Genomic DNA, 26,498 nt, shown 5'->3' with positions numbered 1-26,498 from the left:
ATGAGATAGGTGGGTCTGTGATAAACTCCGGTGAGGTCCTTAACATAAGTGCAACGCAATAAAACAGTATTCAAACCTGTCGGAATGCCGCCCATAGAACTTTTCATGCCATCAGTGGATCATCTGCATGAAGAGTCGAAGATTTTTCCAGTACGACAACACAATGGAATGCTCTCGTTGCAGTACTTGCTCGGGTGTTACCGTGAGATTTATCCTAATCATCGTATGCTAGATAGAACTCCTCACCCAGGCATGTTACTGGGGATCTAGAGAGAGAGGTCTTACGCTATAAGAGAGAACGCATAGATCAGCTAGGCTATCAAGCAGGTTTGTATAGTATTCACACAGATGCCCTCTCTGAAGTCATAAACAACTATCGTGTGAATGTGGGCCACGGAGTACATTCCCATCTTTTGCAGCCGAGGAGCAATTAAAGAGTTTTGGTTCAACTGCGTTTAGATTGGTGCAGCCGTCATAATTCATATAGAGCAAGGATTGATGACACTTTGCAAAACACATACCCAGCATACGGCACTGGTCCACATGATACACTGCACATTTTTCTTCTGTCGGGCTGATATTAAGCAGAAGCTGATCAAAGCAGACACTTTCCCAGACCTGTGAATGCGGTTCTCGGAAAACACCACCCATCTAGAGCAGCTGAAGAACGTCAGTCAGAGTAGCCGTACAGCCGTCTAAATTCCTATAGGCCAAGAAGTAATGACTCCGTGCAAAACATCTGCCCAGCACGCGGCACATGCCCTCACGACACCCTAGACCTTTTGAACTGTAGTTTGGTGCAGCCGTCATAATTCATATAGGGCAAGGATTGATGACACATTGTAAAACATATACCCAGCATGCGACACAGGCCCGCATGATACACTGCACATTTTCTACTGTCGGGCTGATATCTCCTTATAAAACAATATAATGTACGGTGCGCCTTAACTAACTTTGAATAAAAACCGCTTATACCACGGAAGTTTTTACGGATTCTAAAACAGCAATATTCATAGATGGGGAAAAACCAAAAACAAGAAAAAATCGCTGGATGGATTTTTAAATAAATCGCGCTCAAAGTTCATGTTCAATATTTTCATTCACGGGCAAATACTCAATCGAATCGAATGTCGTAATTAGGCCCCAGAAGTATTATTTGTTTACTTCTTTACTTTAGGCCCGTGACTGAGGGTATATCTATGTCGGCACAGTGGACAGACACTTTCTTACTTTTTTTGGCAAGTCCACACTTCCTGAGATTAAGCCCCAATAGCCCTACACCCAGAGAAAAAGTGACACCATACATGGTGAAACTGACAACATGCGTTATAGATAGTGTATCAACACCGTTTGAGGCGGATTCGGTTTCGAGAATTGACAACGTAACGTGGTCAAAGTAAGCACGTTTGTGGTCAAAATATTAAAAATTAGTGGTCAAATTCACAAAAATGACAAAAGTCGTTGTCAAAAAAAAAAAAAAAAAAAAAAAAAAAAAACGAACACGAACACGCCTGTGCTCATGTTGAGAGCATACGGTGCTGATTGTGAATCGACTTTTTTCCCTCTGTGTACCGACACCAACTATACTGTGATTGACACGATAATTTCCGAGCAAATACTCAATCAGAAGCTTTGCACATCCTAAAAATTTCTTCCAAATGTACATCAAGTCCAAAGAAGGTTTTTATCGGATAAAACCTTCGGGTTCCTTCATTACAAAAATTCTAAATTTTCAATTATGTAGTTTAGTTCGATGACGTTTTGAAATTGTTACCGAAGGTAGTCCTTGTGGTACTGTTTATGACAAAATGTTTTTCTTGGATAAGACCATTATTGGACACATAAGCTTTAAAAATTCCTACGGTGGCCAACTAAAATGGCTGGTGAGCACGATAACTATCGAAAGGAGTTACTAACATCGGTTTAACCTTTGAACATGGTATTATTTCTGTCAAAACGGACAAATCCCTTACCGAAGTTCAAAACTATAGCAAAAGTGCTGTATAAGGACTTTTCAAGGATTGTTTTGAAATTTTCATCGAAGGTAGTCCTTGTTATTCTCATTACAAATATATAATTTTTCTCGGAATCAATTCCATGTCGACAAGTTCCTAATTCTATAATCCATATTTACATTAGGCAATTTTCCTTTCGGCAATTGACAGTTTGTGGGTGAGAGAGGGTGTTGAGAGGCAAAGGGTTACCATATGCTTCACCTCTCTCACCTACAAACTGACAATTGCCGCAAGGAAAATTGCCTAATATAAATATGGACATAGTTTCATTATCATCTAACATTAAAAAAAAAACATTTTTATTAATAATTTTTAATTTTATGTTTTTATTTCATAAAAAAGTTGGGACAACATTGGGGACTTAGCACTGGCTTTTGTATATATATATATTTGTCAAGTCATGATTTTTTAAAACTAAATTAAACTAATTTCTAAATATAGCACACAAGGTAATGAAATGAAGAAGACGAAGAAAAATAAACATTAAATAGACAAACATTAATGAAATAGATTTTTTAAGACTTAAAACTATATAAGAAATACATAAAACTAATATAAATTAGACTATAACAGGATTTGTTAATGTTTTATTCTCTTTTATTCTCTTTCAATTGCAATGATCATTCAATTTAACTAATCTCTACTCTCGCTCTTTCTCCAATTGCAATGTGATGAAGAATACAGTTGCTGGTGGTTGTGGTAATCCGGTGATCCACATTCTTTCTCCTCCTCCTCCCACCGTTAACATCGTAAAACACATTTTATCCAATCCGACATTTCAATTTCAATGACATTATCCTGATTGTGATCTTTACGCTGGAAATAGTCAAAAGCTGCTGTCAAGTGCAGCACTGCCGAGGCAAAATCACTTAAACGTAGAGTACCGTCTTTGCGTATGAAACGTTGCATAATACAATTCATAATATCCGTACTAAGTTGAAAACCCACATCATAGAGAGCATCCCGCAGACGTTCGGCACGCAATATGCCAGCCTTTTCTTTGGTGTACATTTTAAAAACGCCTTGCCATGTCTTTAGATTGACCATAAATGTTTTGAATTGCAAAAAATTGATGCGCCCTGTTCCCGTTTTATCTTGCAGGGCAATAACCTGCCTACAAATATCCACATTGGCACAACCTTTTATATAGTCGTTGGGCAGACAGGCGTCTAACAGTTCGTGCAGTTCAAAACAATTGATGGTTTTATTTTCATCGGCCAGTTGCATGAACACCGGCTCATATTGACAAACATTTTTGATTTTCAACGAATCGGCTTCATTTTTTAGCACCGGAAATGGATCCAACAACATAAGGGTTTGTGTTTCCAGCAGTGACAGGCGCAATGGTAATGTACCCAAAATACGCACCGTAAAACTCGACTCTTCTCCCGGTTCATAGGTTGTTGGCATCAGCACATATTGACCCACCTCCAATTGGCATTTACACGTAACATGTCTTGTATTGCCATAATCGGAATTCAAAAAACTTACATGGGTTTTGAAAAAATCTTTGGGTAAACTTTCGGTGATTTTCTGATTAACTTTCGAGCCGGCAATTCCGCTCATTTTGTACATTGTAAAACCTATGACTTTTGGTTCTACGGCAGTGTGTTGATTTAGGGCCACAACAATTTCCTGTTTCTCCGGTATATTTAACAATAGCTGGGGATTAATGTGAAAAGATTCGTGATTACGACAACCACCAGCTGTGACGCCACGTTTCCACTGGCCTTGGAACATTTTCATTTGCCATCGTTTTGGTCGATCCTGCAACGATAATTCATCTTTCGCCGTATCGGCATCCAAGTAGATGACTTCTAAACTAGAAAATGTTTGTGTAAAATCCAAAAAGGACATCCAAAATTCTCCAACATCAAGTTGGCCAAAGAGACGATCACGTTCTTGCACCGAAACACGTTCCCACGTCGCTGACATGGGTGACCAATCACCTTCATAGTCGTTGCTGTTTGCAAAGGCATTACAAGTCAGGGGATCTTTGATACGCACCAGTTGAACAGCATCACCGAGTAAAGTCTCCACTTTATCCAAGGAGCAAAGTCTGAAAGAAAGAAAACAACAATTGGTATTTAAAAATTATTTAAATTATTATTTAAAAATATCCAATAGGAGGAATAGTAGGGAAAGGGAGGTTTGATTGGTATTGTATTGTATGGATTTAGATGCGAAAATACAGGGTCGTGCCGCTCGGAAGACAAGAGGGATTTCTCATAAAAGATCTTCGTATTACTTCAAAAAATTACTCGGTAGTAGGTCTCCAACTATCAATATAAAGAAAGATCATTCGGAAATTTGAAGAAAAGAAAGATCTTCGGAAATTTGGAGATCTTGGATAAACACTGAACGATCAATGGCAAGCCGTCAGAAGCTGATAAGTCTAAGGAGACTAACGGCAACACTTGGTGCTGTTAGAACGAATATGTAACAGTGACAACTACACCACATTTTCCTCGACAGAGTCAAATGTTGCTCAGGACATAACGCAATAGTCTGATCCAGACACCAAGAATAAGATAATAAACAATACCCTTTCGCAATTAAACAATGAGTAAAGTTGTTAAAAAGTTACAGAATAGGACCCAGCTTTGAACCTCGGTAGGTAAAATATTGTTGAGAATCCTGTCTCAAATACCAAGTTCTTCGAGCCAATATTTCGGTATTATGTTTCAATTAGTTACACGTGTACGCTTGGTGGCGCTTGACTTATCAAAATCATTTGATAATTAAGTATATGTTGGATAATTAATGATATGTGTGGACGTGGAATTCATGAACAAGAAATCCAAGCCCCGTGGAGTTAAACAGAGTGTTCCCCAAGGTGTATTCCGATCTTGCGTCAGATACCTTCGCAGATATCATTTGTGAAAGACTGAACTCATATTTGACTGATCATACCACCTTCCTTCACGTGAGGAATATGCAAGTATCCGACACTAAATCTACGGGTACTCTGTTCACCACATGGACGGCCTAGCTGAGAACTGAGTTAAATGACATGGTCGATGGTAGCAGAATTCCGAACACAAACTACCCAACAATTCTACGGGTCACATTCGACAGCATGTTCTTGTCATCCACGCATGCAACAGCTATCTGCAGCAAGCTGAGATGTAGGAACAAGGTCCTCAATTCCCTAACCGGCAGCATTTGGGGTGCAAAGAAACCTTGTTGACCAAATATAACGCGATAGGTGGGTCTATGGTAAGCTAGGCGGCGCCAGTATGGTCCGCGAGTATTATGGCAACGCGATGGAAAAATATTCAAAGCTATTTGAATGTCACCTTGAGAACTGAAACAGCGAAAATCTACTGAGGGGCCTAAGAAAATATCGCATATTAAACTTGAACGCTATACGATAAAAATTGACCGACCGGGGAAAGATATATATTGGGGCAATATTCAAATCTGAACCGATATATCTCAGAAAGTTGCAGGGATGGCCAGGATGTTTTTACACATTTCGATTCGGAAGAGATGTCCAATTAACGGAAATCAAGAGCCAAGGTGGCAATAGGTGGCAATCAAAAGATATACTCTACGAAATATTAGGAATTTATATATTTTTTATCAAATTTAAATTTTTAATTCTTGATAACGGGACTTTGCCCATGTCCAGTTGATATCAACTTATTGTACTAACATTTTATATTTACAGCCCACACATCAAATCCCCATCTAAAACTTTTAATACTATCAACTAAATTTTCAGAAATAATTATTTTAGTGGTCGTCTAATTTTCATATGATTATCGCTTTAGATTACCTGAAAAAAAAAACTACAAAATCCATAAAATTAATGGGTTATTTGAAAAATCTAGAGCTCGGAGGTAATTTCGTTGGAAATGAGGTTGTGGCATATACATACATATGTATGTATACTTTTAAACCGTTAGTAAAAACATCTCCGAAAGATCAACTTCCGATTTATGTCGTATAAAATTTGAGCAGTATTGATACTGTCTAGGTACTGTCATGTTAATAATGATATCCCCGCTGAAAAGTAGTATGAATTCACTCAGTTTAGTTCCAGCAGAGCTGAAACGCAATTGGAAATGGTCAAATACATACATATATATGTATATCGAAAAAGTATGATATTCAAAATTGAAAGGAAACAAGTAAGAAAGTATAAGTGAGATGTACCCTTAGCTTTTGACCAAAAACAAAAAAGAACCAACACAAGTTTAAACAGCGAGTTTAAACCAAGTTTGGAAATAATGTATGAAAAATTTGAAAGTTACCCTTCATACTAGCAGTTTAAGTATATGCCGGCAGGGTGTCAAGGACGAGACGAGTCCTCAAAGTCCACTTTTCCCAAATATTGTGTGGGAGGTACCCGAAGGACTGGACCGACTAGACTGGATGAAATAATACGATGTGCACAGTTTGGACCAATCAGAAACTCCCTGCGAGAATTATCTTCAGTATTTGGCATTTAAAAGGTGCTGTCAAGGTTTCTTGGAGTTTTTAGCCATTATCTTAGGAAGTATGGACTTGCCACCGAAAAAATTGTACCTTGGTAAAGGGGCCGCAAGGACAATCAGCTGAAAAAAATTTCAAAACCATCCTAAAGTAGCCCTATACTTAATTTATTCCGAATTTTGTGTGGTAGGTACACGAAGGAGTAAATTGATATGATCCATATTCAAACCCGATCTATATTCGGAGAAGTAATACGATTTGCAAAGTTTGGACCAAATCGATTGCGCCTTTCGGTAGTTTTCGTTCACACCATTTTACAGAAAAATTTCGAACATTTGTGGGGGAGGTACCCGAAGGAGTGGACCGATATGGGTCAACTTCGAACTTAAACTAAGTTTGGGCAAGATATTACGAAGTTCAAAATTTGGTTCGGTTGATCCGTTCGACAGTTATGGTGCACGCCAGCCAGACGGACGGACAGGACTAAATCGACTCCAAATTGTCTGAAAGAACTTCGTCCTAACGCTCTTGGGGTTCAAAAACTATTATTTCGATGATGTACATTTAGCCTTAATTTTTCAATAAAAAGCAAGAAATAGGAGGTACTGAAGATTTTTGATCGAATTATGGACAAAAATTTCGGTATCGGGCGACATATTAATTTGTGGTATTGATGCAATTACCGCAGTTGTCCGTGTTACCAGAGCCATTGCATTTAATTCAGAGATGAACAATTTAAATTAGGATTCGTGTTCACCTATGATTTTATTCCGATCTTTCGAATTCGGGAGATCACTTTAAACAGAGAAGTCAGAAAGAAAAGCAGACGAAGATGATTGCTTTTATCATGTAACGGAGCAATCTGATCCCTCTGTTCGAAATAGGTTAATTAATTAATACGCAAATTTAAATTAGCTCTAATAAACAAAAAAATATCAAAAACACTTGCCCTCAGTACCCTCTTTCTACGATAAACTGACAATTATGGAAAGTACAACTAACTAATGTGCATCTGCGTCAAAGATCGTCCTAAATAGTTCAAAACAAAGAAACATTTGCAATTTAACTCGACAGCGAGATAGCAATAATAGTATAATTGGTTTGAACCAAAGCCATCGACTTCAGTATCTAACAGTCTGCGAGACGAAGTTCGCCGGGTCCCCTAGTTCTTCATATTTAAAGAGTTATAACTTCGATATGGATGCACATATCGACAAAATTCTTTCAGATTCGTCGTATCTGATGTCTTTACTGTATGAAAGAAACGTAAACATACATATCGTCACCTGAAATGCCCAAAGACGTAACCCTCAACGTAACCCTTTGAGGGTTACGTCTTTGGGCATTTTAGGTGACACTGTGTGTCGTATTAACCACGATCTGTATGGACTATACAACGACAACAGTACAGTAGTTAAACGTATCGATATATAACGATTGCCTTGGCTAGGCCATGTCATGATGATGATGAACCAGCCGCATGGCATTACATGCAGAACTGGAAGGCCAAGGCTTCGATGCAGTATACAGACGCGATCGAAAAGCGCGGTATTCCAAATTGAAGAAATAAAGCAACAAATAGAGAGGAATGGAAATATTTTCTTAGTACGACTTATAGGACAAATGTTCTGTAGAGGGCTAACTAAGTAAGTAAATATCCTCAGATTTAAAATTTAAATAAAAAAAATTGAAATTCCAAATCCACATTAAGTATTTTCGATTTGCATTTCATTCCCTTTCCGCGTACTTGTAGAGGGAGCTTTGCCAGTGCATATTAAAATAACTGTTTATGAAAAAAGTCAACATTTCTTTTTGACTGTCAAATACATTAATAATTAGATTCAGCACTTCAATAACTGCATACAAAAAGAGTAAAGTACATTCAACAGTATTTTATAGAGGAAAGTATTACCTTCTATGTCTTCTGACCCACTTGGACTAATGATTGTCGCTGGCAATTTTCATAAATAAAAACAGTTAAATTTTTTCATAAATTAATTCATGTCACATAGCTTTGCAATAAAGTATGTAGTGGTAGAATGACGGTCGGTCTTTTGAGCGGATGAATACCGTTTAAACAAAATTAAGCTGGTGGTTTGTGTTTTTGTATACATATGTTTGGCCAACCAAACACAAAAAACTAGCGTCCATAAAAAATAGTCACCTGTATGGCCAAAAAAAAAAAAAAAAAAAAAAAACAAAATAGATTGAAAACCAAACAAACGAACGCTCATGCATTGCAACAATAAGATATTAACGAAAAATAATTAAAATTCATAAACGTTTAGCTAGCCAACAACTAGTCAATCAAATGATATGGGAAAAGAATTGAGAAAGAGAATATGTATTTGGAACGCAAACGTTCCACATACACTGCTTCCTGGCTGAAACATCGATGTTTGGTGTTAATGGCCATAAATTGTTATTTTAATTATTCATCCTCCTCCATATTAGTTATTGGGGGGAAACAGTCAAGCTTAGAGAATTCCTACTAAAGTCAAACATCTTTTGAATTTGGGTGACAATGGATATTTATTGATTGGTATTTTTAGTTTTGTTATGCTAAAACACATTGAATTGAATAAATCCATACATATAAAACTCAAATAAGCCGTGTTTGTATCATAAAATTTATAGGTCCATGAAAATATGACTTAAACAAATAATGTAGCCAGTTTTAGTATTTGCCAAATTTGTAATTTGAAGAGAAATCACAAAATAAAAATTAAAGCAACTATAGAAGGAGACAAAGTCAATATTTCAATATTTTTTAATTTTATTAAATTAACAACGCTGTTAGCATCGTTCGTTAGTTACTTTTTCTTCTCATTTTATATAATTTTTAATTTCGTTTTCTTCGCAGATTTTTTTCTCACAAAAAATATTTTTAGTTACTCATATTGACATTTGTTAGGAACAATTTAAGAACATTGTCTAAAGATAATTATCATTAATTTTCAATCCAGTTTTGCAAAGCTGTGAAATATGACTTAAAGCTAAAACAGATAACAGAATTAGTCGATAATGTTTTTTCTTAGTTTTAGTTGTCGAGCATTGTTGTTTTGTTTATTGTCTAACTAAGTGACAACAAATTTTAGATCATCATTCAGAATACATAACTTATTTTTCGATTGTTCTCCTTTGTTTCTTGTATTTCTTTAAATAAAGCCATTATATAACATTATGTATGTAGAGATTTTTAAATGTTCTTTGTCACTTTCAAAAATATGCCTCATCGAAATAATAGTTTTAGACCACAACTACGTTTGGCTAAATTCGTATCTGGCTGATTCGCACAATAACTCTAGAGCGGATCAACCGATTTGGTCTAAACTTTTCACCTTTTAATAGGTTTATACGATAACTTTCCCAACAATAATTACTCAGTAACTTCCAGCAACCTCTCTCAGTGAATTTTACTCTCTCAAGCAAGAAAAATTGCAGAAAGTTATCGAACAACATTTTGCAAAAACTTGCAACAAAGTCAGCTGTTTCTAAAAATAGGTCTGTACGATAGCTTTGCAAGTAAAAAGTACTTGCAAGTTCTCAGTAACCTCTCTCCACTAATTTTACTCTCTCGAAGCTAAAAATTTGCAGGATGTTATCGAACAACAATTTGCAAACACTTGCAAGAAGTCAACTGATTTAACAAACAAGAAGTTTGGCGGATAAGATTTAGTTTAAAAATCCATGGTTGTTTACGAAAATTATTTGATTTCCCATTGCTACAAAAATAATTCTCTTTCCATATCATAAATTAACGGCTGGCCGTCCACATGCTGATCCTTCTTTTCCGTGAATGCGCCGCTTTTTGCTGGGATTTGATACCTTAGAAATAAAACAATCACCACAAACTACAAAATAAGTTATTTTACAAAATAAGTCGATTTCCATAATTTATTTCGTTTTTTCCTCTTTTTTCTATCTTGTAATTGTTTTAATTACCAAATGTTTATTTATGTTTCTGCTAAGATTTACAAAGTCCGCCACAAAAAATTCGAATTTAAATCAGCTGTCAAACTTGCAAATTCTTACAAGAAAAATTTTCCTTGCAAAAACTTGTAAGTTCTCAGTCACAAAACTCTCCAAAATTCTCTCACAATTGTCTCCCAATTCGCTCTCTTTTACTTTGCAAGTTTGTTATCGAACAGCATTTTGTAAAAGTTTTTACAAATTTGCACAAACTTTTGGGTTATCGTACAGAGCTAATGTATGAAAAATTTCTTTGTTGCTTTTGATATTTTAAAAACATGGCACAAAAACAAATAAATTTTAAAATTAAATTTTAGTTATTTAAAGCGATAATCAATGCTTTATATTCTAAAATATTTTATATTGTGAAATTTTCTTGGTCAAGAACAAGGCAATTTAAGGTGATCTAAAAAGCGAATTCAAGCCGAAGTCTTCATTTGCTGTCAAAAGTTTTTGCGCGAATAACACTGTGATACAAAAGTGGACAAAATTTTTTTGCAGGATTTCTGATGCACAAATTCGGTTTTGTGCGAGTCCATAGAAGTCGAAAATACCTTTGGTTTCTTTGGGTCACTTCAGGTTTTGACTTTATAACGGTAAATGTAGTGAAAAATGGGCTTTCTTGGATTTTCAAATTTTAACGGACATTACTTCCTTTTTCCACAACCGATTAGCACACATTGTTTTTCTTTTTAAAGGGGAGAGTAATGCCTTTCGAACAAGCCATAGATTTTTAAAATCGGTTAACAAATGGCTAAGTAATAGTGGTTTAAGTGCGACAAAAACGCATTAAAAACAGTAAAATGTTTTCCCTTGTGCTCTAGGATGCTTAAACGACACCTAACAGTACAATTATTTACTTTTAGCGACTAGGAAATTTAGTTGGCTTTCCAAAATGGGAAAAACCAACAAAATCGGTTGAAAAATGAATGCGTTATGGCATTTTTTGTGTTACAACTTTTTTTGTTTTTTTCATATTTCCTTTATAAAAGATGGGTATCTTAGCATGTGTGATTCTAATTGTGATTATCCTGCTTAACAATTACGCACAAGGTATCAATGTTTTATAAAGGAAAATATGAAAAAAACCAAAAAGTTGAAACACATAAAATGTCATAACGCATTCATTTTTCAACGGATTTTGTTGGTTTTTCCCATTTTGGAAAGCCAACTAAATTTCCTACTTGTTAACAGTAAATAATTGAACAGTTAGGTGTCGTTTACGCAGCCTAGAGCACAAGGAAAAACATTTCACTGTTTTTAATGCGTTTTTGTCGCACTTAAACCACTATTACTTAGCCACTTGTTAACCAATTTTAAAAATCTATGGCTTTTTCGAAAGGCATTACTCTCCCCTTTATAATGAACAACAGTGTGTGCAAATCGGTTGTGGGGAAAGGAAGTAACGTCCGGTTAAAATTGAAAATCCAAGAAAACCCATTTTTCACTACATTTACCGTTATAAAATGAAAAACCGAAGTGACCCAAAGAAACCAAAGGTATTTCCGTCTTCTGTGGACTCCCATAAAACCGAATTTATGCATTAGAACCCCTGCAAATTTTCACTGTAGCACAGTGTAATTTACAAAAGAGACAAGAAAACGGTAAAATATTCTTCGCGAAGATTCAATAAATATGTTGTACACATATATCCTTGACAGAAGCAAAATATTTGTTATATATTTTTGATTAAAAATATGTATTAAAAAAATACATATGTATTATTGTATCACCTTCTTTCTTGGACCATGGTCAAAAACGTAAACATTTTAGTTTGTTTACATCGAACAGCTGATTAAAAGTCAGCTGGCCGCACTTGCAAATTTTTACTGGAAAAATTTTCCCAGCACAAATTTGTATGTTCTCAGTCACTGTACTCTCCAAAAATCTCTCCCAACTCGCTCTCTTTTACTGAGCATTCGGTAAAAATTTGTGCGAATTTGTAAAAATTTTTGGTTTATCGTACAGACCTAATATTTGTATTCGAGTACCTTCCCCACAAAATGCTATATTTTTGCTTTCCTTTTGCACCAGTCTGTTTAACTCAGACCTATCTCACTTGAAGCTGGCTCCAATGACCCGTACATGGAATGTATGGGGGTAGCAGTAAGGTGTGAAAATGCCAAGGTAGAATTGCTAAACGTAACCATCCCGCCGATAAAGAGCTCGCTTTTGTAAGGTCACAACCGTCTGGTCTTGGGGGACTTTAATGAATATCATGAGTTGTGGCATTCGGTCCTCGGAAACGACAATAAGGTGCTGGCTGAGCAGATAGTTCTACATTTTGCAATGAGGACGCTCCTATCATAATAAGCGGAGAATGTCACAGTTCGTCAGACATAACCATCGTGTAATCTGGTGACAACTGACGCCACCTGGCAACCGTCGTTTCTCTTAGGTCAGACCACCTCCCCATAATTGTCTCCATCAGCAAACCACCCGATTTCATCACCTCTGAACGTCACACTTTCATCAATCATGGGGAAGCTAATTGGACTAGTTTCAGAGAGTTAACTTATTACCAGAGATCTGCCCAAACCTTCTAACGTTCGGGTAACAGAAAGGATGTTCGTGAACATAAGCAGAACAAGTGGTTAAATCATGTGAAGAGTTGCAACATTGGAGCCGGAATAAGTGAATTGTGGGCAACGGTTAAGTCACGTTCGAACTCTGGAAAGAAGGAAGATAGGTCCCTTAGTCACGTTTGGCGACGTTACGCTGACTGATCCGAATAGATGCGCAAGTTATTTAAAACGACAGTTTGTCGAGTACCCCGGGAGTGACGGGGCGAAGAGAAAAGTACTACGTCGCACCGGATCCCATCCTGCCGAAGATGAACCAGCACAATTTTCAATAGATAATGTTGCGAATGTTATTTGGTACGCTAAATCACACAAACCGTTGGAACATCCAAGGTAATACTGGGACATCTGGATGGTGGCGCTTGAGTTATCAAAAGCCTTTGAAGCTGTCGGCACTCCACGCTGTTTGAGGACATTGAGCAGACAACCCTCCGACCCAGTTTGAAACGTTGCACGATGGGGCCAATAGCAGGTTTTCGAGGCAAAAAGTCAATTTTTGAAGTGAACAATTTGAAATAAATAATAACGGATTTCGATTGCCAACACTCTGAATCACTAAAAATAAAAAAATAAATCAATCTGGTAACATCACATAGCGATATACTGATCTGGCAATGGTGACATATTTTCTTATGCATAATTTTCCGACATTCATTATAAATAAGTAGTGAAAGCATTTTAGGCGCCAAAAAGAACATTTCAACATTTTTATATTTCTTAAACATGGAAAGCTCTTCAATGGGTATGTAAAATAAGATAATGTTAACAAATAATAAAAATGTTATGTGTGGTAAATGTATTTTTGAGTTAAGATGTTATGTCTTTTTTGGAGTATTTTGCATTGTTATCCATATGTTCTCTGGAGTATAACTTTTGAGATCTAGGTAGATCTAGGATATTATATATATGTGGTGAAAGGTATTAATGTGTACTATCATTTTGTGAAAAAATTAGCTGCGCCTATCTGCGCCTTTTCATAAAAATCTGATTTCAGATGTCGTAATATTTAAAAATATGGACATTTTTATGTTTTGGTTGGCGAATAATCGGAAACCCATTAATGTTACCAATTGGATTTCGGAAAAATTTAATAGACGTATATAATAATAATATATAATTTCAAAGATATCGCAAACTTTGGCTTTTGTGGCGGAATCTTAGCCGATTTTTACTAAATTTGGAACCTTTTTTTATTAACTTATAACAAAGCACAGACAAAACCATGAAATTTGAACATATGTATATAGGGGAGCTATTTCTATATCTGAACCGATTTCAATATAACTTGACAAACTTATTTGTAGTCCGAATTCCCTAACATTTTCCAAATGTTATTGTAATTTGATGGAATTTGCATGCTTGGTCAATCATTTTCCTGAAATCGGGCGAACATATATATGGGAGCTATATCCAATTCTGAACCGATTTCAATATGATTTGCCAAAAATGTTTCTAGACCAAAATCCGTCACACATTTCAAATTTCATCAATATTGGACATATATAGCGGGATTGGTGCACCAAATACCTAAAATAGGGCGAAAATATATATGGGAGCAATATCAAAATCTGAACCGATTTCAATATAACTTGGCAAACTTATTTGTAGTCCTAATTCCGTGGTATTTTCCAAATCGCATAAAAATTGGGCAGAATTTGCGTGTTTGGTCCATCAATTGCTTGAAATCGGGCGAACATATATACGGCAGCTATATGTATATATGAACCGATATGAACCAACTTTGGCATATAAGTTTCTAAGCCCATTATAAACATCTGTACAAAATTTGGAAGGTCTAGCTTGCCCGAGTGATTTGTTGCCTCGCAAACATGTCATTGGCCCCATCGTGCGTTGGATAGTCAATTATATGTGTGGACACTACTCATACATGGAATTTAGTAACAATAAATCCAAACCCCATAGTGTGAAACAGGGAGTTCCACAAGGTTGGGTGATATCTTCGGAACTGATTAACCTCTACCTCTCCTGTATTCCGCCCCCTCCATACAGCATTGCGTTCGCAACGTATGCGAACGATTGTACGATTTTGGCGTCAGGTACCTTCCATGCCTTTTCGAATTGCGACCACAAACCCACAAAATTCTAGGCGTCACATTCGACAGCATGTTCATGTCGTCCGCGCATATCTCAGCTACCTTCGACAAGCTGAGATGTCTATAGACGGCAGCACTTGGGGTGCAAATAAAGAAACCATGTTGATCACATATAACGCGATAGGTCGGTCTGTGATAAGCTATGCGACGCCAGGTTGGTCCGCGAATATAAGTGCAACGCGACGGAAAAATATTAAATTCTGTCAGAATGCCGCCCTGATAACTGCAACAGGGTGCCTCCTCATGTCTTCACCCCAGCACGTACTGCAACGAATAGTCCACCGTTGCAGTACTTGCTGGGGTGTTACAGTGAGAGTCATCTTAATCACCATATGGTGGATAGCAGCCCCACCGAGGCATGTCAGGAGGGATTGTTACGATCTAGAAAGAGAGGTCCAACGATACAAGAGAGAACTCCTATCAAACAAATTTAAATAGCATTCACACGGATGCAGTCGCAGATGCCATAAACAACTATCGTGTGAATGCGATCCTCGGAGACCAGAACAGAACATCCCCCGTCTATCGCAGCGGGGGAGCATCAGCTGCCACGACAAACCAGAGTAGTTTTATTTTTATACCCTCAACATTTATGCTAACGAGGGTATATGACCAATATTTTTGAAAATTTAACATTGTTGAAGGTTAAAGGTTTACTTTATAACTCGTTATGGTTGTACAGTCTGTCGCAAAAGTTAGTATACACCGTTGAAACCAAAATGTATTAGGGCTAAAAAGCACAATAACTTATTGAAAACAACAAACAATTAGTTTTATTTGAAAGACACGAAGGTCGTCTTCGGTAATAAAAATTAAAAGTGCGCAATATTTGCATACATTAGGAAATGTACGGTTCGAATCCAAAAAAGACCAAAATTTATATCGCAAAAGTTAGTATACAACGGAGAATCCCCGTGGAACAGTTGAAAAAATTCTTCATATTTTTGAACAAAATGAAACTAAATCTGTACTTAAGATCATAAAGAGTATATTAATTGATTTTAATGGCAGTTATAGTACTTATAGTGACAAGTCCAACGCACACTGGATCGTAAAATCCACAAAAATTGGTCATCTACAAATACAACAACTGTAGCGACAAAATTCCGGGTGTTATGTCCTGTTTATGAATTTTAGAGCCATAAAATGCTCAGAAAAGTTCTAAAGTTTCAATATGGGGTGATCTTGATCGAGTTTCGACTTGTCTTTTTTGAAGAAACGGGAATTTCTTGAAGGAAACCCATACTTTTGAGGCCGTTGCCCTTTTAAAATATGTAATAATCCTTAATCCTTACACATAAGGACTTTCCTTTTCAGTTAATTTTCTCACAAATTATGTCCCTTATCACATTCCTACCAAAAATATATAGTAGGAGAACCTCAAGTTCTGATGTAAGCCCTACAGTGACACTCCACCACCACAGAAGGATATGATAGCTAATTTAAAATTTTAATACAGAGCTTTCTCTGCTGTTTTAACGCATGAATTGTGCAAAAACGTTCTGAAAAGCTGTGTTCGCTTCACTAAGGACCAAAATACAACTAAATGGATTAGTTAGAAGTTGTTCATTAGACATTAGTAGTACATTAGACACTAGGGACACGAGAAGAATGTCCGATACTGCTAAAAGGCCGGTAGGACAGTATAACTGTAGGGCTTACATCGGACCTTGAGGTTCTCCTACTATTTACTTTTGGTGGGAATATGAAAAGGGGCAACATTTGTGAGATAATAAACTTAAATGGAATGTCCTTATGTGTAAGGATTAAGGATTATTACATGTTTCAGAAGGACAATGGCCTCAAAAGTATGGGTTTCCTTCAAGAAATTCCCGTTTTTTCAAAGAGGACAAGTCGAAACTCGATCAAGATCACCCCAAATTGAAACTTAAGAGCTTTTCTGGGCATTTCATGGCTGTAGAATTCATAAACTGGACATAAAACTCGGATTTTTGTCGCTACAGTTGTTGTATTTGTAGATGACCAATTTTTGTGGATTTTAGGATCCAGTGTACGTTGCACTTGTCACTATAAGTACTATAACTGATATTAAAACCAATTAATATACTCTTTATGATCTTAAGTACAGATTTAGTTTAATTTTGTTCAAAAATATCAAGAATTTTTTACACAGTTCCACGAGGATTCTCCGTTGTATACTAACTTTTGCGACATAAATTTTGGTCTTTTGGGGATTCGAACCGTGCATTTGCTAATGTATGCAAATATTGCGCACTGTTAATTGTTATTACGGAAGACAACCTTCTTGTCTATAAAATAAAACTAATTGTTTGTTGTTTTCAATAAGTTATAGTGATATTTATCCCTAATACATTTTGGTTTCAAGGATGTATACTAACTTTTGCGACAGACTGTATATTAGACAAATAAAATGCTTTTGGATAAAATTAAATGGATTAAAAGCGTTGCAAAAAATATTAGCATTAAAAGTTAATTTGCGTGGAAGCTGTGGTTACATTTATGTTAAAAAATGGGTTGAAGCCAACGTGTTTTTTGTTTTCTCTCGATTTGTGATTAAACCACACTTTTCATGTTTCTCCTGTCAAAGTAAAAATAGAACCCAAGTAAATAAGGATCATCTCACCAGTGTATAACTTTTCAAAATTTGATCTGCGTCTACCATTAAATGATGCTGACATTTTGAAGCCAGATTTTAAGTTTTTTTTTGAAATTTTCTTTTAATTTCGTTCCGCAAACATGTTTTCAATAAACCATGTATAGGATTGTAGAACTCGCGATTCTGAGTTATTTGATATATGTACATACATATGTATTGAGAATGTAGTTTACACAGCTTTACAGAAATCTGTATCCAAATACGTAAATTTTGTGCCAACATTTTTCTGAAAATCATATTTTTCGGGACTAAATTGTCATTCGATTTCCTCGTACTTAATTGCAAATTTTAGATTTTTATGTTGCAGATCCGATAAATAATTACTCGTGAAAATCCATCTATTAAAACGCGAGAAACGAGAAATTTCAAGGTAGGAAAATCAACCGATGCTACATCTTAGCGTGTAAATTATATTTCGAAAAATATATACTCATTAAAAGATATGGTCTTGCTGTACATGAAAATCACATGCGGACAAAATGATTTTGACAATTACGTGATTTATACGTATTTTAAAAATGCATATAAATTAAAACGGTATATTTGAACTCTATTTCCGTTTAAGAAAAGATTTATCTCAACAACCCGATAATTTTCCTCAATGTGAAGCCTTCTATGTAAATGTATGTAAATCAAAATCCGCACATTCTTGGGATTTCAAGAAAAATTAAAGAAATACTCTTATAGATTTTTTCCAACATTTTCAACTCTAGTACAGGCAGTACAATATTCATTTTTTGTTATCCAAATATGTGCTTATTTTGCCTATAACATCCAAAATATTATCCCGATCATTATAATTTTGGCCTTATTTGATTCCCCGTGAAGTTTTTATTTAGAACTAATTTTTTTTGTATTTTTTGACGGTTAAGTGGACCTATGTTTTAAAAAAAGTCGGATTACATTTAAATTTTTGTCAATTTTTTGTAAAAATCCGCGAATACTGAATAACATTTTACAAATATTATGCAATCTACTCACTGACGTCCCTTCGTGATAACTTTTTAGTGAAAATTGTGTTCGGATTTGTACTGGGGAATTTTTTTCTTAACCTATGTACCTAAACTTGTTGATGTGACGCGCAAAGAAAAATTCAATATTTTTTGGAAATGGAATATGAAAGAATTGGCAATATTTCCCATTTACACTTTCACACGGTCAAAATGTGACTCATAGAAATAATGGTTTTAGACTCCAGGTATATTTGGACAAAATCCGTCTCAGACAATCTGGAGTCGATTTAGCAATGTCCGTCCGTCTGGCTGGCACGATAACTCTCGATTATATCCAAACTTAGTTTAAGTTCGAAGATGAGCCATATCGGTCCATTCCTTTAGGTACCTCTCTCACAAAAGTTCGAAAATGTTCGGAAAAATTTTGAAGGGAGTAACCAATTTGGTCCATACTTTGCACATAGTGAAATTTCTACCAGTCATAGATGAGGTTCCAATATGGACTCTTTCGGTCCACTCCTTCGGGTACCTCCCACACAACATTTGGGAAAAGTTCAGCTTAGGACCTGCTCTTCGATCGCTTTGATTTTTGCTGAAGCAACTTGTATTCTCTGCCTCCATTACGAATGTACAAATTCGGAGGCTAGTCAACACTACCAGAGAAAATAGCACGAAAGGTGCAAAAATCCCCTATGGCACAATGTGTAGTGGTCGGAGAGCACGATAACTCTCGAACGGATCTGACGATTCGGTCTAAAATTTGGCCATGGTAATATTTTGTCAGAACTTAGTATAAGTCCGAGGGAGAACCATATCGGTCCATTCCTTAGGTACCCCTCTAACAAAAGTTCGAAAATAATCGTAAAATTTGTGCCCACGATAACTCCTAAAGGCAGTAACGGATTTGGTCCATACTTTGCACATCATTATATTTCTACGAGACATAGATCAGGTTCGAATATGTCAACTCCTTCAAGTAGCTCCGGCACAAAGGTACAAGTTTTTTCAGGCGCAATACTTCCAGAGAAAAAACAAGAAAGCTGTAAAAATCCCTATGGCACTAAGCGTGCGACAACTCTCGAACATATCAGCCGATTCAGTCTAAAATTTGTCCTTCATAATATTTAGTCCAAACTAAGTTTAAGTTTGAAGATTGGTACTAACAGTGCGTACTTTTCGGTACTTCCCTCCACCCCCAAAAGGTAAAAAAGTTTTACTTCAGAAATAGGATCTGTTGGAAGAACCTTTGGAAAATTATACCGATGTCTGTATGGTCCTGTTGAAGCGATATTATGTTTTTCGTGGGCAAGTCCATGTTTCCTGACATCGTGGCTCAAAACCTCTAAATTATACGGTAACCAACTGAAATGGCGGTGACCAACTGATTGGTACTATCGGTGCGTACTTTCCGGTACTTCCCTCCATCCCCAAAAGGTAAAAAAGTTTTACTTCAGAAATAGGATCTGTTGGAAGAACCTTTGGAAAATTATACCGATGTCTGTATGGTCATGTTGAAGCGATATTATGTTTTTCGTGGGCAAGCCCATGTTTCCTGACATCGTGGCTCAAAACCTCTAAATTATACGCTGACAAACTGAAATGGCGGCACCGGCCCGCGCGACACCCTGCACCTTTTCAACGGCCCTGCCAAACCTACTCAATTAACTCCAAACATATCAAATACTGTTACAACAACAACAAAGAGAGAACTTCAAGAAAATGAACAGAAACCCTTATCGAGATCCTAAGGAGATGACGAAAAGGATACTCTCTCGTCAAAAAAGGCTATGAAGAAGTCAAAAGAAACAAAGAGGGTATCCAGAGAAACCCTCAGACTAAAGTGCAAACGCGAGCAGACGGAGCAATAATGGACCTGTGGCAGCGGCAACTACATCAAAGGTCGACGATCCTCAGTCGACCAATCACAAGAAGAAGTTAACACTGTCACAGCCGTTCCATTCGCCTGTATCGTATGCTTCACTGGCGAGAAAGGTTAGTGAAAAGATCTCCACTGGAGACAATCAGTGCATCTTTTTCACAAAATTGCGAAGGCGAGCAAGGACAATGTGAATCCCAGCTCGTCTAATCCGAAGCATTTTGACGAATTTTCCCAGATGATCTCTGGCTAGAAAGGCTGGGAGTGGGAGTGGTAAGCTTCGGACTAGAAAGGTTATGCTTCCGATGATGTGGTAGTGCTGATGAGTGACAATTTTTTTACCAACCCTGAGTACACAGTCAGATCAGTATAGCCCCCATATAACGAAAACTTTCCCCCAGAAATTTGTCAGTATGGACCTATACTGTTGATATAACCCCCATTACTCCCGATTTCCGGTGTTTTGAAGATTTTAGCCACGTTATTGATATAGCTAAAATTGGTATTCTCTCTTCTTCGGGGCTCTAAAACTTTCCCCCAGACATTACTCAGTATATGTCCACGTTTTGATATAGCGCACATAGATCGGTACCACCCGATTTTTGTTATTTTGAAGGTTTCAGCCACATTATCTTACCGACATTTGGTATTTAGTCTTTTTTGGTGCTACAAAACTTTCCCCAGACATTTCTCAGTATATGCCCACATGATGATGTAGCCCCCATAGAACGGTACCTTCCGATTTTCGGTATTTTGAAGATTTTAGCCAAATTACGTTACCAAAACGGCTGAAAATTGGCATTTAGTCTTCTTTTGGGCTAATAAAAAATAAAACATTTTCCCAGAAATTTGTCAGTATAGGTCCACGTGTTGATATAACACCCATAGAACGGTATCTGCCGATTTTCGGTATTATGAAGGTTTCATCCAAATTATCTTAACAAAATGTATGAAATTTGGTATTTAGTCTTCTTTGGGGCTACAAAACTTTCCCCCATAGATTTGTCAGTATAAGGCCACGTGTTGATGTAGCCCCCATAGAAGGGTACCTTCCGATTTTCGGCATTTTGAAGATTTTAGCCAAATTATATTACCAAAATGGCTGAAATTTGGTATTAAGGCATCACTGGGTCTACACAACCAGAAAATTGTCAGTATAGGTCCACGTGTTGATGTAACCCCTATAGAAAGGTTCCTTCCGATTTTCGGTATTTTGACGATTTTATTTCACCGAAATAGCTGAAATTCTTTAGTCTACTTTGTGGCCACAAAACTTTCCCTCAGAAATTTGTTAGTATAGGTCCACGTATTCATGTAGTCCCAATAGAATGGTACCTCCTGATTCTCGGTATTTTGAAAGTTTTAGCCACACTATTTTACCAAAATGGCTAAAATTTGGTGTTTAGTGTTCTTTTGGCCGCGAAAACTTTCCGCCAGAAATTTGTCAGTATAGGTCAACGTGTTGATATAGCCCCCATAGAAAAATATCTACCGATTTCCGATATTTTGAAGATTTTATCCACATTATCTTATCGATGTGGCTAACTTTTGGTGTTCGGTCTTCTTTGGGGCTAGAAAACTTTCGACCAGAAATTTGTCAGCATAGGTCCACGTGTTCATGTAGCCCCCATAGAACCCAAAACTAAAATGTAGGCCAACCGAAATGGCTAAAGTTTGGTATTTATTGGGGCTACAGAACTTTCCACCAGAAATTTGTCAGTAAATTTCCACGTTTTGATATAGTCCCCATAGAAAGATATCTCCCTATTTTCGGAATTTTGAAGTTTTTGGCCACATTATCTTACCTAAATGTCTGAAAATTGGTATTTAGTCCTTTTTGGTGCTACAAAACTTGCGCCCATAAATTTGGCAGTATATGTCCACGTTTTAATATAGCCATCATAGAAAGATACCTACCGATTTTCGGTATTTTGAAGGTTTTAGACACATTATCTGGCCGAAATGGCTAAAATTTGGATTTTAGTTCTTTCTGAGGCTACAAAACTTGCCCCTAGAAATTTATCAGTATAGGTCCACGTGTTGATATAGCACCCATAGAACGGTACCTCCCGATTTTCGGTATTTTGATGGTTATAGCCACATTATCTTACGGAAATGTCTGGAATTTGGTCTTAGTCAAAATGTTTTCCCAAAAATTTGACAGTATATGTCCCCTCTAAAACGCAAAGTTCCCTATAACTCAAATCTTCATTAAAATACCTTCCATACCATGGTGAAGCTTACAATAATAACAACAATTTTCTTATATAGCAACCCACCATACAAATTTAGGTTTGAAAACAAATGTATGCAAGTCAATGTCGTGCTTTGATATTGTTAAAGTTACGAAGTTTTTCGGCAATTCACACGCACACGACCCGAACTCAACGAAAGAGCACACAAATGTTTTGATTTGTTTTTGTTTTGCAGCATGCGTGAATACAAAGTTACTAACACACTGTCAAAAGTTGCAAATATTGAGAATTTTGTGTGCCCTCTTCTTGGTCGGCTGTGATGCAAGTCTGTATGTTCCCTGCTAATTGACAGCAACAACCAACTTGTTCACCTACACTCGCAATTGTATTAAATCTATAACACAAACACAATCACACCTACATACATACCACACACACGCACATATATCTACAATGCAAAATTGCGCTTGCCATACTCACCTATAGTTAACATTCAACGTTATACCATTTGGCAAACGTTCCGGAGTATTTTTATGTTGGGTTACTGCACTTGTTGCTGCTATACATGTTATAATGCAGGTTGTATCCAATAACGATTTGAGTTGTTGCGGGCGTATTAGCTCTGTGGTACTGTTCGCTTTAATCGGTATACATTCTACAATGCCACCCAATAGATCACTTAGGCCATCGGAACGTGTGCCATATTTCAAGGCTGCATAAGAAAAAATATAAAATCTCTTAATTAAATACATATATAATTATTTAATAAACAAAAATGTATAGTATTTGTAACCTTATATAAATAAAAAATACCAATTAACATTGATAAAGATACTAATAATGTATAAAATAATAAATAAACTCCAGCTTGTAAACGTTCTGGTTGGTAACCTCACCTTCATAAGAACCATGCAGCTTGGCTATGGCCTTTTCCAATAGTGAGGCCCAATAACAATTCGATGTTTGTGGTTGTAGAAATGCCAGACGACCATTTATGGTGGGCAAACGATCGTCCACCAATACCTCCACCCATTCACCGCACCACCACAGTCGAAAACGGAAAACACCGTTGGCCTTGTCTAAAGATTGATCTGCTGGTACCACACGATAGAATAGATTGCGCAGCGAATGTAAAACACTTAAACAGGAAACAAGCCAGCGATCACCCATTTTTCCGGGTATAACATCGAAATTTTCCGATTCATTGACAAAGCAGGCATTCTTAATGTCCGCAATTTCGGAGATACGACGCCACTGGAAGGTAAACGGTGGAGTTTGGTAGTAGAATACGGATGTTTGGACTGCGGGGAAATCGGGATCTTCCCACAGTGTGTTACGGGCACGACATTCGTTTTTAATGCGTTCATATTTTGACGTCATATTTCGTCTGCTGATTCTTCGCGTTTATGATTTTCCGTTCCAAAGACACAACATCAACGACAACAGCGACAAGCACCAAAGATTTGCAAATAAAGTTCGGTTGTTTTGGTTGGAATAATAGCTGAGGGCGTGATTTGACGCGTGTACGCAAAATCTATTGTTTTTTAAAACTCCATCGATAAATGGAAGTATCTGATATATTTTTTTCTAACTCTTCACACTTTGGACACTTTATCCAGACTACGCAATATCCACTTAATTGTACACCACCATTATCTTCATTCTCTGTTTTTTTCTATTCCACACAAGTTGTATTCTTTTTCCGTATATTCCAATTTGGTTGAATTCGTATTCTGATTAGATTTTCCGATCACGTATTTTGTCCACAGATAGGTAGCTCTTTTGTTTTAGATATTTTTTATTTTATATTTTGAATGACCTTGTTTTGGGAAAATTTCGAGAAAACAACAAACCAACAAAATTTCCCACAACCAATAAACACTCGGATCTTCAGCAGTAGCACCACCAGTTTCAGTTGCTCTGGCAATACAACAAAGTGAAAGTTATAAGAAAATAAAAAAATGAATGAAAAATAATAGCGCAGCACACACGCAAATAATAGTACAACGAGAAGAAGAAGGCGACGACATAGCACGATAACTAGCAACGACCACGACAACGTAAGAAACTAAAGCAAGTTAGGTTGCAAACGATGGATGGTAGCCACCTGAATGGAATCACCAACCAACATCAACCAGAAATGTGGAATGTTTTAATTGTCAATTGGTGTGTGAAGTTTTGAAAACAGGTCCCAAACCGCATGCGCAACTGTTGAGTGCGCCCACCATACAGTGTTGCCAGTTTTCATTTGTTTTTTGGTGAATTTTGTGAATATGGCAGCATTACTTGTGTGAAGAAATATACATTTGAATGCAACTCTGTTTTAAAAGAATAATCTTTTCGAACGGATGTGTTGTCATTGATCATTACAAAAGGGAGGTTATGTTCTGTTGGTCACCGTTATGTACTGTTATTTGGATACCTTAACAAATTTTAATTTTTTCGTGAAATCCAGATGAGATTTCATTTGACGTTTGAGCTATGGAATTGACAGTTGAAATCGAGTGGTTTTCGTAAATGTAAACTTAGCATTACCTTTTTACACAATACCAAAATGGTTTTGTTACCAACATGTCACCCAACTTTTCGTACACATAGGTAAACGTTTGAAAAATTACTTTCTTATATTCAACATATATCCCAACCCCAATCCACTTTTCCAGCTTTATCTGTTCCCCTGAAACCAATTATAGTAGTATTTAGTACTTTTTGTATAAATAGGTACGAATTTTCAAAACCTCCTCCCTACCTCCACTTATAGTTCGAATTTCCAAAAACCTTTCCTTGTTACTCTCCATCAGTGACCCTCATTCCAAATTTCAGGATTCCAACTCTATCCGTTCACCCAAATCCAAATTGTACTAAATTTAATACCTTTTAGTACTTTTCGTACCCTTATAGTTCGAATTTACAAAAACCTTTCATTGTTACTCTCCATCAGTGACCCTCATTGCAAATTTCAGGATTCCAGCTCAATCCGTTAACCCAAATCCAAATTGTACTAAATTTAGTACCATTTAGTACTTTTCGTGCCCTTATAGTCCGGAGTTTCAAAAACCTTTCTTTGTTACTCCATCAGTGACCATCATTCCAAATTTCAGGATTCCAGCTCTATCCGTTCATCCAAATCCAAATCATACTAAACACTCTACCATTTAGCACTTTTCGACCTTTTGTACATCTTTCTTACTCTTCGTCAGTGACCCCCATTCCAAATTTCAGGATTCCGGCCCTATTCGTTAACCCATATCCAAATTGTACTATATTTAGTACCATTTAGTACTTTTCGTACACTTTTAGTTCGAATTTCCATAAACCTTTGTTTGGTAATCTTCCCCAGTGACCCTCATTCCAAATTCCAGCTCTATCCGTTCACCCAAATCCAAATTGTACCAAATTTAGTACCATTTAGTACTTTTCGTACACTTATTGTTCGAATTTAAAAAAAAAATTCTTTGTTACTCTCCATCATTGACCCTCATTCCAAATTTCAGGATTCCAGCTCTATTCGTTCACCCAAACCCAAATTGTACTAAACTTAGTACCACTTATTACTTTTCGTACACTTATGGTTCGAAATCCAAAAACCTTTCATTGTTACTCTCCATCAGTGACCCTCATTCCAAATTTCAGGATTCCAGCTCTATCCGTTCACCTAAATCCATTGTTACTCTCCATCAGTGACCTTCATTCCAAATTTCTGTATTCCA

General features: G+C 36.6%; 1 protein-coding gene across 2 annotated transcripts; it reads right to left on the bottom strand.

Moving 5' to 3' along the window:
* Positions 1–2,314: 2,314 nt before the first annotated feature.
* On the bottom strand, positions 2,315–24,929 carry CalpC (calpain C). Of its 2 annotated transcripts, none has more exons than XM_073976423.1 (4): positions 24,794–24,929; positions 23,685–24,708; positions 23,269–23,500; positions 2,315–4,077 (listed from the first exon to the last, which is right to left on the bottom strand). In XM_073976423.1, the coding sequence occupies exons 2-4, from the start codon at positions 24,166–24,168 to the stop codon at positions 2,760–2,762; spliced, it is 2,034 nt and encodes a 677-aa protein (XP_073832524.1). In that variant the 5' UTR covers positions 24,169–24,708; positions 24,794–24,929; the 3' UTR covers positions 2,315–2,759. The 2 variants fall into 2 exon arrangements, with proteins under 2 accessions (XP_073832524.1, XP_073832525.1); XM_073976424.1 differs by having other exon boundaries at positions 23,685–24,567; positions 24,658–24,890.
* Positions 24,930–26,498: the final 1,569 nt, after the last annotated feature.

Source organism: Musca autumnalis, unplaced genomic scaffold (genome assembly GCF_047663935.1).
Source record: "Musca autumnalis isolate F117 unplaced genomic scaffold, ASM4766393v1 scaffold_3, whole genome shotgun sequence".
In the NCBI taxonomy this organism is placed as follows: Eukaryota; Metazoa; Arthropoda; class Insecta; order Diptera; family Muscidae; genus Musca; species Musca autumnalis.
Note: the sequence above shows the minus strand (reverse complement) of the source record. Positions and strands in the feature narration are given on the sequence as shown.

Coding starts and splice junctions, on each gene's coding strand:
- CalpC (XM_073976423.1), bottom strand. CDS start 24,168: ATGACGTCAAAATATGAACGCATTAAAAACGAATGTCGTGCCCGTAAC. Junction 23,501..23,684: donor GCTGCATGGTTCTTATGAAG/GTGAGGTTACCA, acceptor TTTCTTATGCAG/CCTTGAAATATGGCACACGT. Junction 4,078..23,268: donor ACGTTGAATGTTAACTATAG/GTGAGTATGGCA, acceptor TCTTTCTTTCAG/ACTTTGCTCCTTGGATAAAG.